This window comes from Protopterus annectens, chromosome 2.part0, assembly GCF_019279795.1.
Source record: "Protopterus annectens isolate FY-2018-M chromosome 2.part0, PAN1.0, whole genome shotgun sequence".
NCBI classification, from domain to species: Eukaryota; Metazoa; Chordata; order Ceratodontiformes; family Protopteridae; genus Protopterus; species Protopterus annectens.
In genome coordinates this window covers 987,393,746-987,409,087 of record NC_056728.1, presented here as the reverse complement: position 1 = coordinate 987,409,087, position 15,342 = coordinate 987,393,746, and the positions used below count along the sequence as shown (strand labels likewise).

Sequence of the window (15,342 nt, the reverse complement as noted above, 5' to 3'; positions counted from 1 at the left end):
CCAGGACACCTTGGTAATATCTTTCAAGATATCTAGCAAGAGGGCAGCCATCCAGAATGACTGAAAATTAATCTGCAGTGCTACTGTAACCTCCGTTGTGGGAAGGAAAAAAGACTTTACATAACACTCTAACATGTTTGGGTCTTATGCCGGCAATCCTAGGAAGCTTCTACTTAACTTTTTATGTAGGTCTGTAACTGTGGAATCCAGAGGAGACTCTAGATGTATTTTCTCTACTGCCTTCCATGACATTTTTGATGAAGGCTGCTTGAGCTCTAAGGAAAAGGATTCTGTGCCCCTGATTTTTGACTGAAATGTTAGCTCTGTCCATCTTAATCCCTCCTAAAACTAGTAACGTCTGGAGAAAAGGTGGTATATTAAACTTAAAAAAAAACATTAGTAGAGGGAGTCTTTATAGCAGGTTGCCCAAGATATTAGATTTGATGGAAGATCTGTGCAATGGACTAAAAAGAAATATATTCATCTTCTAGAGCTGGCTGGCTAATTATTGTCAGCTACACCACTTGTGTCAATGTTGAAGTGCCTGGTGTACACATAAAAATTCTTTCCAGTGCTGAAGTGTCCTGTATGACTTTGCAGAATGACGACTGATTTTGCTTCGTATTTTTGCAATATCCCTCATAAACTGTATGATTTTCTGGTAAATCATTGGTGATTACAGTCAATAAAGTCAGGTATTACAGTTCCATAATTCCTATTGTTAGGAAAATGCATATTGATGCAACTCTGTTGTTCTATGAACTTGTTAAATGAATTAGTGTAATATTTAAAAATTTGATTTTGGGACTTTGACCCCACCATTATTTTTGACTTTGTCTAGAATTCTTGAGCAAAGAAGTTGGCATCATCTGGACAATCAATGCCTAGAACAACAAGGATAGAATGCAAGCTGTAAGGTAGTACACCCAGTTGCATATGGTGCCAGAAATATGAATATTGCATACTGGGGGGGGGGGGGGTTGGATCAGCATCACTTCATAAATTCTCAAAAATGGCAAGAGCAGAGCTCTTGGCAACAGCCCAAACACATGAGGACTCAGCACTGCCAACTCCATATCAGTGTTGTAAAAGCCAATAAAACTGATGCTATTGGTGACCCCAGGAGCAGAGAAAAAGAAATGCTCACTCCTTCGAAAAGGTTCTCTCGGTGCTCCAAACAGAAGGGCTGGGAGAAGCTCCTACCACTCTTTCAGTCAAATTTTCAGTCAACAGAGGGAAAACTTGTGAAAATCGGAGGTATGAGGGTCTACAAGGAGAAGAGGCCAACTGTGCTTGGGTCTTGTCTAAGAAGGGCTTTAAGATGAGGATGATGGGTGATCCATCATCATGTCTTGACTTTCAATGATTCCATCATGGCCTGAGGTGCAGTAGGGGGGGATTGCAGGTGCTGAGGAAGCACTTTCAGTGGTGGTACCTAAGGCCACGGTACACATGCAGGGGCATTATATCTTCCTCACTGGCCACTCCTTACAAGTAGGATAAATCAATACTGATGGCTCGGTATCAAGAGTCAGAGGAAGAGGCTGAATGGTGTATTGGTCATTTATCTGACAAGGCCTTTTCATCAGATAGTTTTGAATCTTCTTGCACCTTCTTTTTCAAGCAATCCACTCAAAGTTTTTGCAGAAGGTACAATGGGAAGTATTCTGTACCTCACTTAAACAATACAGGCACTGTGCATGTTACCATTTGTGGGTAAAAAGGCCCTGTGATATACACATTTAGAGAATGAGTGCTTTGCCATTGCAGCCTACTTAGACCTAACAACCATAAAGCTGAAGGGAGAAATAGGAAACAGAAGAAGAAAGAGTCTAGGGTAAATGGTTGAAAATGTGGTTAACAAAAATAAAAATAAAATAAACTATTCATTTATAAACAATCCATACCCACTGAAATGAACAGCAGCCAAGAATGTCAAATTTTCTCTTTAAAAATAAAAACTAACAATTTTCTGTAGAAAAATAAACACTGACAGCCTGAGAAATGACTGTTCATGGTGAAGGGTTTCACATGACAGCAAAGAAGCCAAGCAGCCTGAGAAAGCTTGTCTGGATATCTGGCCCTGAAGCATGCATTTCTACTGATTACTGAATGCGGTGGTGGTGCTGCAGTAGTGTTGTCACCTCACAGCAAGACGTTGTCCTATTCGATTCTCAGCTAAAGCGTCTTCTGTGTGGAGACATGCGTGAATGGGCGTAGTTTCGTTGAAGGTTGTATGTCAAGGCTGGCAACTCGATAAGTCTGCTGCCAATCATTAGCGGACCGGAGTTCCACTGTGGCGACCCCTAACCGGGAAAAGCCGAAAGATACAACTGAAGATGGACAACCTTTTATCAGAAATATTTTTTTTTTTATTTTCTGAGATGTGAAAAAAAATATGTACTTAACATAACATTCAGTTTGTGTTGTTCACTTTCATTCTTCCTCAACTATTGAGTTTGGGCCTGACTTGGCCGCTTCTTCTAGCTTGTTAACACTGAAACTCACGAGCTCCTCCATTTACCCATAATACCTTAATCACCTAACCTAGTTCAGATCTTGTTTGCTGCCCGTTATACCTGCAAAGCAGTAAGAAATGATGACATAACAGAATCTGGGACTCAAACACAGGAACAGTAGTTCCTGCAGCATCCTTCACTCTTTCCAAGAGTAAAGCAAGGAGGGGGTTGGTGGAAGGGAAGTTAAGGAAGAATGCAAATGGACAACACAGACAAAAAAAGTTATGTATTCTCCATAACGTTCTATCTGATGTTGTCAATTTAATTCATTCTTCAACTTTTGGGACAAACTTCCTAGTTACCTAAATCTTGGCAGGACTATTCCTGAATACAGCCAAAGGCTGCTCTTCCCCTAGAGACCAGATCCAATTTGAAATGAGCATTAAAGGTATGAGGATTAGTCCAAGTTGCAGCTACACAAATATTATCCAAGGAAATTCTAGACAAAAAAGCTGAAGATGTTGATGTGGATCCTCAAATGGTACCTTGCCAGTGGTACTAGAATGATTGCCACTGACATGGATCCCAATGCTTGGAGAATCAGATGAGCTGAAAGAGAGGATTTTTGAAAGATCTTTTTGACCTGGAACTGAACTGACTGAACCTTGGTCAAAGGGAGAGAAGCTGTTTGAGTGAATGTATTGAGAAAAGCATCAATGAATTCTAGTACCTGCACTGGTTCAAGATGAGATTTGGTGTAATTAACAGAAATTCCCAGATGAGAGCATAACTGGAGTCTTGAGCTTGAATCAGATGGTGCTTGGTCGGAGCGAAGCGCTTATGACCCAGTTGTCCAAATATGGAAAACACCTTGAATCTTTGCAGTCTCAAGTGAGCTGCTACCACTGCCATACACTTGATAAATACCCTGGGGGCTTTAGTGAGACCAAAGGGCAGCGCTCTATATTGGTAAAAGACTGGCTCCCAGCCAGAAACATAGACATTTCTTGGACTGTCTGTTAATTTTTATGTAATAGTAGGGATCCTGAAGATCTATCGATCTAATGAGAACCTTTTGCAGAAAGGGCAGCACGGACTAAACTGTGACCATTTAGTAGTTTGTGTATTGAACTAATCGATTTAGTTCGCTGAGATCGAGAACAGGTCTCCACTCCCCTGGTTTCTTTGGCACTAAAAAGAATCTTGAATAAGTTCCAGACTCTTGCCAGTCTGGGGGAACCTTTTGGATGACTTTTTTCTAGCAACTTATTTATTTGTATAATTTCTGCTTCTCTTTGATTGGGTGGAAAATCAGGGATTTTGTCTGGCATCAATGGGGTGGATGGGAAAATGGTATTACATAACCTCTGGATATTATCCTCTGCACCCATGAATCTTTTGCAATTTCTACCCAGCCAGTCAGGCCTCCTTTCAAAAGTGATGATAGGATCTGTCAGAGAAATTACAGATCCTGGTTATGTGGACCACTTCTGCCGCAGGGATCATGTCTTTCATTAGAGCTCCTCCCTCTGCCTTTGGGGGAACTATCTCCATGTAAATGTTGGAAGAGACCCAGGATTTTTTTGAACTACAGTTTTTGTCCACCTTGCTGATCACTAGAAAAGGTTCATTGAGGGACTGAAAAATGCACAGTCACAGCAGACAAGGTTTTTCCTTCCTGTTCACACCTGGAGTGTGCGTGTGTCAGACTTTGGGGCCAAATAAAGAACATCTATCAAAGGGAGCACTGATGAAGGAAGATTTGAGGGGTTCCAAGAAATCACACAAGTGCATCCAGGCATGTCTTCTAATGGAAAGTCCTGGACCCACTGCCTGTGTGGTACCTTTAGTCATGTGTGAGATAAGCCTCAAGGACGAATTTGAAATGGACTGAAGGGTGGCCAACTGTGATGATATAGTGCTCTCTACCTTGAAGGTTGTAGTTCCTGAGAGAGATATGGAGAGATATTTGATAAAATCCCTCTGAAATTTTGAACAAACGTGCCAAGTAATTTAATGACCTAAGATCAAAGATAGCTGAAGCACAGACATACTTCCCGAATCGATCCAGTGCCCTACACTCCCTGTTAGGGGGATAGACAGAGGAACTTTGTTCTGCCAGTTCCTTTTTGGTAGCCACCACCATGAGCATAGGATACTATCTGGTCTCTTAGGGATAGGCTCTATTATGTCAGATTCCTTCTATGCCCATCACGAGATCAAATGAATGAGTTCATTGGTGGGCAAAGTCACTCAGGAGGTAGATGGGCCAGTGCCTAAGGCCTCCAGGAACACCAGCTCCTCTTGGAAGCTCTATGATATCTCCAAAAAAGACATCATCACATGGTGATCTGGGGAACCCTTCCCCTTCATCAAAGCTAGTGTCCTCCATAACACTCTCTTCTGAAGAGTCAAAGTGCCTCCTTTTACACCTCCTCTTCCTAAGAACTTCTTTGGAGGGATGCTTCAGAAAAGTGTCAGAAGAGATTACTATACCCTGTTGGACTGTCTGGAGACTGGTTTGGGTTGGTTTTCCCAGTGGAACAGATAATGAAGACTCTGGACACAGAGTTGAATGGAACTGGGTAATCGGAGCCAAAGAGGGTTGAGAAGTCTGAACTTTGGGAGCAAAGAAAGCTCTCTCAACTACTTCAAGAATGACTTGAAGGACACTGACAGATCTGATAAGACATGCTTATGGACCGTCAGCTCCTTCTGCCCAGAAGGCAAACTACTTGAAGAGGGAATCAGAGCCAAGCTGTCCAGTGCTAAAGCTCAAAGGGGCAGACATGGCTCCGGCAGCTTCAGAGTCGAATCCAACACCCTGGAGCAGACACTACAGCTCCAAGAGTTGACCAGCTCCAAAGTGCTTGGTGCCAGACCACTTAGAGACACCAACAGAGTGAGACATGCCAACATCTTCAGATCCAAGGTGGATGACTCCAGGACTTTTGGACCTGATGGCTCTGAAACCAAAGGTCAGATCAGAGAAGGAGCAAAAACGGAAGAGTGATACTGACAACGGTCTCCAAACCGGATGGGGTTGTTGCCAAAAGAACTCCCATTTGAATCTGCATCTGAGGAACTTCCTCATCATCCTGTCCACATCAGCTTCTGTCAGACTCTTGGAAGACTGAAAGGATGAGGTTGTGGAAGATGACCTTGGAATGCTGCCTTGGCGATTGTTCCAAAAAGGGAGATGGGAACTGAAAACAGATCAGATCCGGCAGATGTTGAGGTGACCAGATTCAAGGAGATTTTTTCTGATCTAGGTCTCGGATCCAAAGTGGTCAGATCCAATTTTTTTGCCACTTTGACTGGAGATTTAGTTACTGGAGCTGTAGAGTTAGATGGACTTAGAGACCTTTTTCTTGACACTTTACAGACAGAATCTCCCATTTGATCAAATCTTTTCAGGGTTTGAGCCCAAGAAGCTGAAGATCAGATTGTGAAGGTAGCAAACTTCTAAGAATTCATTTTTTTCTATCAAGCCTTGGCAATTAAACCCTTTATGTATGTCACAATCTGAATCAAGATGAGATGGGCCTAAGCAATAGACACACTTAGATTGTGCATCCGAATTAGGAATTTTATGGCTGCAGGTCATGCACATTTTGAAACCTGAAGGTTTTTAGGACATAATTAAAACCAAGACAGAAAAATGATTAGGAAGATTTTTTTTTTTAAATTAGACTCAAGGAACGAAATGAGAAAAATACCAACAATGGTAATGAAGGTACTAAACAGTACTAAGGAAATGTCAACCATGGTAATCAAGATATACCCAGAAATAAGGGATTTTAGCTTTAAATAATAAAAATATCAGTATAATAAAATAGGGAGGAAATAGCAAAAAAGAATTATATAAGAAATATTTCCAACTCAGAGCAATAATATAACTTGCTCGCTTGAGAGTTATCAGCGACCATGTATACATGCTAAGGTGGCAAACCAGGTCTGAGGTTATGTTAGGTAACTACAGCATTCTGTTTAAAGGGAGGAGCTTGAGAGTTTCCTCCATGGAGCAGTCCCATACTACTACCCAGGAAAAGGGACTTAAGATTCCTATCTGCTTGCCTGTATCTGTTCATGTCTGAAAGAGCCCAGCCAGCCAAGAACACAACTTTTATTTTAAATTTTTTATGTTCTGCATGTAACTAACTTATTTAGTTACCCAGTATGATCAACATAACAAGCAATCGAGAGCTTAAAAAATGTTTTTCTTTTTTTTACAAACTGTGCCTGTCATTTGAATGTGTCATAGGTTTCTTTACTTAAAAGAATAAATAAAAGACCACAACCACAGTGACCTTATCACTCGCTTTCTCTCAATATTTTGGTAGACAATCAGATGGGGAGTTGCTAGCTGTGCTGTGGATGAAAGTAACTTGCCTTCTTCATTTGTTCACTTTTCCCTCTCTCTCAAAATGTTGGCAGGCAAATAGCTGGGGAGTTCCTAGCAGTGCTGTGGATGAAACTAACTTGCCCTCTTCATTTGTTCAGTTTAAATTCTGGCATTAAGGGTTAGTGTGCATTTGAGAGAAATGCATGGGAATATTTACCTTCTGGCCAATCGTTGTGAAACAATTCTGAAACTGTCCCTGACTCCACAGAGTTTCCTTGTCTTTGCTTAACATGGCTCACTCTCCTTGCTTGTGTCGTCAAACCCCATTGTCAGTATTCGAACTATGGTCTCATTAGTCATAGTCAGCGCCTTATCTCTCTATGCAGCCACTGCAAGCTCATACTTTCTTTTTCATGTTCTCTTAATAGATCTTAATGATTAATCTTCAGTTAACCTCCAATTACCATTAAATTGCTCACTACCCTTATTATTAACACTAAGACTTGGTCTGACCATCCTAATACAACCCATTCTTAGGCAAGCACCTTACATAGCAAGAGAGTCATCATAAAGACGTCCCAAAGCCATGGAATATTAGGTTCTAGTTTGCTACTGCACATTCTGACATCACAGCAGATCAAAGATACAAACACAGGCTCTGGCAAGAGACATCATCAGTATGCCAAAACCATAAAAACATTGATACATCTCCCAAACACCAACATAAGTCTTGTCAAGGCAAGTTATCTGGTCTATTTAAGTAGTTAAGTCTATACATGAGGACAATCAATGTCTGGAATAGAATGCTTGGTCATGATGAACAGCAAATAATAATTTTTCTTTCTAAGGCTAGAGTCCCAAGCTAAAGGTTGTAAAGGTATAAACCAATAAATAATACCACACTTCAGGTCTGGACTTTTTCTTTCCATATTCTAATGGAGAGTTGAGAAAAAGTAGCCACAAAATGTTAAGTATAATTTCACAGGCCAAATATTTTTGAAGTACAAAGATGTGACAGACAGCATCATAGCTAGGGCAGGGCGAAATGGCAACAACCATAGGTGAAATGTTGAGGAGCACGTGATCAGCCAATCCTGATCTCTCCTTAATGTAATGCCTGCTTTTAAAAGCCAGTATTGAATTTGCGGCCAAATCTGAGAGCTGTAGTGCTCCATGTGTGGTCTAAACTGTAGAAACTGCTTGCTACAATGCAGCAAACAGTTGGCTACAATTTAAAAGTAAAAAGAAAAAAAAATCCTTTTTTTTTTTTTTTAAATAAAACCTGAGTACTATAGTGCTCCGTGCTGACAGGGTATAAGCTGTAGCAACTGTTCCCTATATTTGCAGCAAGCAGTGTGCTACAGTGTAAAAAAAAGTATGCTTTTTCTTTAACTAAAACATGAATGCTAAAGCACTCTGTGCAGGCAGGTATGAACTGCAGCAACTATCTGCAACATTTGTAGCAAACTGATAAGTTTAAAAGAAGATTTTTTTTTTTTTTTACATAAATTATGTTAAAGGAGGTTTGACACTAGGGCACACACAGAAATGGGACCTGAATAGCTGGGGCTGGGGGAGGTGCATTTTGGGGTTTTTTTTGTTTTTTTTTTTTTTTGCCCTTTACTTGAAGAGCTGAAGGAGTGAGGCACTGGTTCACAGTAATGGCTCAGGGCGCTAATTGAACCAGCTATGCTTCTGGTAATGGAAGACTACAAATGTAAACTGCGCACACATAAAATGAAAAATACAATTAATAGGCCAACTAACTCTCTCCTAGTCTGTCATCTCAATATTAGAAGCATTAATAACAAGGTACATAAATTGCATGCACTTCTGGATGTCCACTCCCCTGAGATTCTCTGTTTATCTGAAACCTGGTTAAAACCTAACACTAAAGACAATGAAGTGTTACCACCTGGGTACAACATACACAGGCTGGATCGTGCTTCGAGGAAGGGGGTGGGGTAGCTGTACTCTATAAATCGGAGTTGAATGTCACCATAGATGTAATACAACCTCCTCAGATTAATAACTCTGAGATTCTTGCCACCAAATTGCAACTTAATAAAAATAAATGCATTAATATCATCTGTATGTACATTCCCCCAGGTAACAATATATCTACATTTGAAGATATCCTGTACTGGTTATCATGTCACTACCCACAAGAAACCCTACTACTTGGAGACTTTAACATAGACTGGGGCACCTGTTCCTTAGAATCCCCAACCACCCATATTAAACTGCATGCATTTACACAAATCATATCCACCCCTACCAGGATAGGTAAACCCAACCAAAAAGAAAGTATACTTGACTGGGTACTCATAAACAGTCATCCCCAACTGTACACCTCTGGTACCCTCCTTAATGGCCTAAGCGATCACCTTCTCACATATGTAATTAAGCACAAAAACATTAATTCCCAACAACCCTTACTCAGAAAGGTTAGAAACAATAAAAACTTTGACCCTGCCAAATTCCAACAAGAACTAAACTCATGTAATTGGTCTATTCTAAAACACCTCCCCTTAGAGGAAGCAGTAGCATACTTTAACAACAAATTCCTTGAGATCCTTGATTTGCATGCACCTGTTCGTTCAAAGAGAACCAAGGCAAAAACTGCACGATGGCTTTCTATAGAGTCTAAACTCAAAATTACCCTTAGAAACAAAGCGTGGGCTTTATGGCGTTCTTCTAAAGACCCTCAATATCACATTAAATACAAGCAATCCAGGAACAAAACCAAAAAATCAATTTTACAAGACAAAAAACAATACTACTGTAATTTACAGACGGTAAATCAAAATAACCCTCAGAAGTTTTGGGCAGGTTTAAATAATCTACTACATCCTGGACAAACTTCAACCCCAATCCCTGCTGCTACTATTGATAAAACCCCTGAAGATGTTTCTGATAGTTTTAACCAATTCTTTACTGAGACAATTCAAGCCCTAGCTAGCCAACTACCTCCTAGCTCCCCTTGTCCTGAAAGTAGCACCCCTAGAAACCTACTTGCATTCAGCTTCCAACCAGTTGCCACTTCACTTATCTGTACCTTGATCAAAAAATTAAAACCCACTACACTTTCTGCTGATCAACTCCCTGCCGAGTACCTACAAAAATCAGCTGATGCTATTGCTTACCCCGTCTCAATGCTAATCAATCGAACCGTAGTAGAAGCTAAAATTCCCACCATCTGGAAAATATCCTATGTAATCCCACTTCACAAAGGAGGCAGCTCTACTGAATTCTCCAATTATAGGCCAATAGCTATACTCTCTCCACTTGCAAAGATTATGGAAAAATGTATTCATAGACAACTCATGCACCACCTAATCCAAAATCGCCTTATGGCAGACGCTCAGCATGGCTTCTGTCCTCATCACAGCACTACTTCAGCCCTCCTAGCCTTTACTAACACCATAAACCATAATCACAACAATAATTATATATCCTCAGCCCTCTTTTGGATCTTTCCAAGGCATTCGATATGGTTGATCACCAACTTTTAATCCACACCCTGCAAACATTCTGTCTAGATACTGGAGCCCTCCAATGGTTTCAATCCTACCTGAATGGTCGACAGCAGGCTGTCCTCTGGCAGAACAAACTCTCTAACCTTCTACCTAACACCCTCGGAGTACCACAAGGCTCTATACTAGGGCCCTTGCTGTTCTCCATCTTCATTAACGACCTTTATACTGTCATCCCAAAAGTCAGCTGTATCCAATATGCTGATGACTCTACTCTGATTTGCTCAGCCACATCTCCAGTAGAGTTATGGTCAGCTACCCAGACCACCTTTAATACAATAGAAAACTGGCTTTCTGAACATCGTCTGATCCTAAATCCCAAAAAAACTAAAATGCTGTTATTTTCACCAATACCTAGGTCTACTGCTTTCACCTTTACCATAAAATCAAATGATGGCACAATAATCTCCCCTGACCCATCTACAAAACTATTAGGTGTCATCATAGACAATAATCTCAAATTTGACCTACATGTTAACCAAACTATCAAAACCATCAATAAAATACTAGGGTCACTTTACAGAATAAAAGCCTTCCTAACCCCTCCAGCTAAAATTGCCATAGCTCGCTCTCACCTTCTTTCAACCCTTCTGTATGCATCCCCTCTACTCTCAAATGTGAACAAGACTGTCCTTAACAAACTCTCAATTTGCTACAACCACATTGCCAGGTTTGCCACTGGGCTGCCTTTTAGGACACATCATCAATCTAAATCAGCTTGGTTGGCTTGAACTACCTAGCCTAATCCAGTATAACCAACTGATTACGGCCTATAAAATCCTCTATAATCCGGACAATACTCCTGCACTTAAAAATATTATCACCCCCTATAACAATCCTAGACCGCTTCAATCCTCTAACAAACTACTAATTCAGACTAGCAAAATTAATAACACAGCCGGTGATTCTCTCTTTGCAAACTCTGTAAGTAGATCCTGGAGCTCTCTTCCAGCTGATATTACCTTACTTTCCACCTTAGGTCAATTTAAAACTAGACTCAAACAACATTTGTCACTTAACTGGCTATGTCAATGTATCAAGCCTGGCAAACTCGAATGTGTAAAAATGTGTTAACCAGTTTATGTGTAATTTAATTTAATCCTGACTTGTGCTCAGGACTAACTGTAACCTGTGGAACTTGTTTAACTTGCTTACTTATGTAATCTCTGTAAATAGTCTGTTTGTAATATGTAATGCTGGTATTATGTAATGCTGTATCTGCTTACCCTTGGAGCTTTTCTCCCCGGGCCTCCACTGAAAATGGACATGCATCCAGTCGGACTATCCCGGTCAACAAATGTAAAATAAAATAAATAAAATAAATAAAACAGAAAGAAAATGACTTTTTAAGAATGGCTGCTACCTCTACAATTCTGTCTCCAGGTTTCAATGTTCCATTTTTTCCAGCAGGACTGTCCTCCAGGATATGCTTGATGAAAATTCCTCTCATGACTTCACCACTGCTGAGACGGCTTCCCATACCACGACCTCCCACAATACTAATTCCCAAGGACTTGCCTGGATCTCGCCACAACTCCACACTGTAATTCAAACAGAAAATCCTTGATTTTCACAGAATAGATTCTTTGAAAACTGTTAAGAATACAGAATCTAACTATACAGAGCAAAACATAGCATCCATTTTTTTCAAAACCTACCTACAGTCCTTTAATAATAAACCATCTCATCTGAAACGAGCAACATAAATAGTTTATGACACACAGCTAATACGTCAGATTTGCACAGTATATCGCTGTTCAATGTTCAGTATCAGTTGAAATGTACATCCTACTGTTTGAATAAAATGTCATGCTGTTATCGTACTGCTATATGCACTATTACCCAACTTAAAGCAGTGTCATGGAATATAAGGTCACCTTTGTGTACAACTATTTAACAGTCTGACAGATAAATGAGAAAAATCACAGGATCAACTATTATACCTGGTTAACAAATAAACAAATGATGTAATGCAAAGAAAAACAGTCTGAGTGAAATATAATATAAAAGTATGTTTCTACACCAGGAATTAAAAGGACAGATATAATATGCAACAATAACAAGTAAGCAGGGATTTATTACTGGGTTATTTTTTGTTTATTTATTTATTGGCATTTGTTTACCGGCAAAGTCTACTCGGCCAAGATCAGCCCATTTTCAGTGGAGGCCCGGGGAGAAAAGCTCCAGTTAATGACAAAGCAAGTACAAAAAGATTTAAAGAAATTATCATAAAGGTTCTAAGAGTTCAAAAAAAGATTTAGCTCTACACTGACAGAGCAAGTACAATAAAAATTAACAGAAATTAACATAAAAGTTCAAAAAGATGTACACAACATTTTCATTTGAGAATTTACATAAAATGAAGTAAACGTTTTCTTGAAAAGAATTTACAGTATTTACACAGAATGAAATAAACCTGCTATAAACTTCTTGACATAAGGGAATGATGATATTTATAGTACCTGGGTACAATAATAATAGTGCAATAAATGAGAGGTATGGTGCTAAATTTACAGAAATATTTCATGTGCATATTGGTAATGCTCTGACGATTTATTTTATAAACTGTGGTACTAGTATACATATATTTATTAGAGAATGAGCATTTTGAGTGAAAATGATCTGTAACACTTCTATTTATTTATTTATTTATTAACCAAGTACATAGAATAGCCCATGAACTCTTTTCAGGAAAGACCCAGTCCACTATTATAAGACAGACAAATAACATAGACGTTATACAACAACCTTTCTACCAGAAGGCATACATAAAGACAGCCAGTACATCACGAGACGAGAAGGTATAGAGAATGAAAAAAAATGTACAAAGAAAGCAAACATACAAATTGGTGGTCAAAGATGAAAACAACTACATGGTATATACTTTTGCTTTGAGATGTACAGTTTCAAATTTATCTACAGCTGGCTTTTTATAAAAATGGAAAATAGAATGGAACCCAGAACAAATCCCCTATACAAAGGAGAAATGCTGGAACTGCAGCTTTAGTTGCATATACAGTATTTCTATACTAATGCAAAATCTAGTGTTTTTATATTAATATAATGTTAATATAACATTAATAAATTATATATACAATTTAAAATATTCACCATTTATAATAGTAATTATTTATTTAAAAGTGTAAACATTGGAGATGCCCTATAGTGTGCCTACAGAATAAGCTGGAAACTGTACAACACAGATCAAAACTAGTTTTTCTATTGCTCACAAGAAAGGAATATGAAGAAACACGTAAAAGCGTTTACACAAAAAAGCAAATGTTTACAAGTGCTTACTATGTAATAAGGAGTTTAAGCAGTGCTGTAACACTCACCAGTTTCTCTAAAACACTGATTCCACAAAGCATAAATCAGAGCTTTATTGCCAGACTTTTTTACTGTAACAACTAACATTTATATTTCAACTGTATATGGTAACATATGTTGGCATACACTAATAGAAAAGAAAATCATTTAAACATCATTATTTTTGTGCATTATATATTACGTATATGTTTTCTTTTTAACAATTATCACTCATACCCACATTGCATAACAGTTCCAGCCTTTCATTAAACCTCAATCCTTCTCCTATGCATTATTCTGTAGGTACAAATCCTACAAATTCCATTTATTTCAATGAATTTCCTCCTTCCCTTTTCTAAAGATCCCATCTACCATTATTTTATCGGTTTACAATATTCAGTACTTCCATTGCATCTTGATAAAATTTTGATTTCCATTTTTTAGTAATTGCTTTTCTGGCAGCCAATAGTATTAAACTTAGTAAGGTCTTACTAAGTCTGTGCAACTCAGATCCTGTGTCCTATCTCAAAATAGTCATTTACTTGCCCCCCCCAAATACTTCTGATAAATTACTCTGTAAGCAATTTTTAAAATCCGCGAACTTGTTACATTCCCAAAAACATGTTCCCAATTGCATCCTTCTTTTTCATTATACCTCCAGAATTTACTACTTACCTCAGGGAAAATTTCTCTGCAATCTGCTTGGGGTATAAAAATACCCAACAAACATTTCTAAGCAAAAATCCTACATTTTCTGGGCTTTGTTCATGCAGTATTTTACATGCCCTAGTAATTACTGATTGCTGATTGTACTGGAGTAGCAGCACTCTGTGCCAGTAAATGTAGGCAGTAGAAAGATGTGTTTAAAGTTAGACTGCTAGTACAAAGAAAGCAGTAACTAAGGTAAAGTAGAAAAGAAATTTCATTTTGTAAGACTGTGGTAATAGTGTTCCTTCAGTCAGAAAGCGATAAAATTACATATTTTGTTTACAGTAATTTGGAGAAGTTTGGTATTATACGGGTAATGGCAAGAAGGGGGTGTTCCATTCCTGTGATAAGGACAGTGATGCCGGGAGGTTTTCAGTTTTCAACAATTAGTGAGTAGCAATGTTTGCAAGCAAAATTTAGCTGCTACACTATTTTATCAGTACTTACTTCAGTATGAAGTCTAAAGGAAAGGATATTGCTGAAATTGTGAAACAATGGCATTGAATAGGACTACAGTTTTAATGCTTTTAGTGTCCTTTAATGTTTCTGGTGGATCTCAAATAACACTGCACCTGTTTTATCTCAGTTTATTACAAAATGTTTCGAGCTTAGACATTTCCAATGATGGCTTAGTCTTTTTGCCATACCTTTTCTACATTCATGGAAGGGTGAGCATTACTAAGTAGAAAACTGAAGTACAAAGGGTGGCATTTATAAACGGAATATCTGTAGGTAGTTTGTTTATAAATAAGAACATAACTAAATCCAGAACAGACCCTTTACAAAAATGAAAGGCTGGAATTTCAACTTTAGTTGCAGAGATACTTTTTATATAACATCATAATATTAATTCAACATTTACATATAAATACACAACGGGGGAAATGATTCTGTATGAATTCCCACTAGTAGGAGCTCACCAGCTTCAATGTCTGGGGGTGGGGACAGTTTTCTTGAAGTGGCAAGTTTACATTCACTCTATGAGCCC

At 38.7% G+C, this 15,342-nt stretch overlaps 1 protein-coding gene across 8 annotated transcripts in view; it reads right to left on the bottom strand.

Moving 5' to 3' along the window:
• The window catches only part of MPDZ (multiple PDZ domain crumbs cell polarity complex component), a 3,829,210-nt gene that overhangs the window by 1,364,427 nt on the left and 2,449,441 nt on the right, over positions 1 to 15,342 (bottom strand). For all 8 annotated transcript variants that reach the window (XM_044061234.1, XM_044061239.1, XM_044061240.1 and 5 more), the window contains one exon: positions 11,704 to 11,881. In XM_044061234.1, the coding sequence (XP_043917169.1) occupies positions 11,704 to 11,881 (178 nt within the window). The remainder of the gene's footprint in view (positions 1 to 11,703; positions 11,882 to 15,342) is intronic.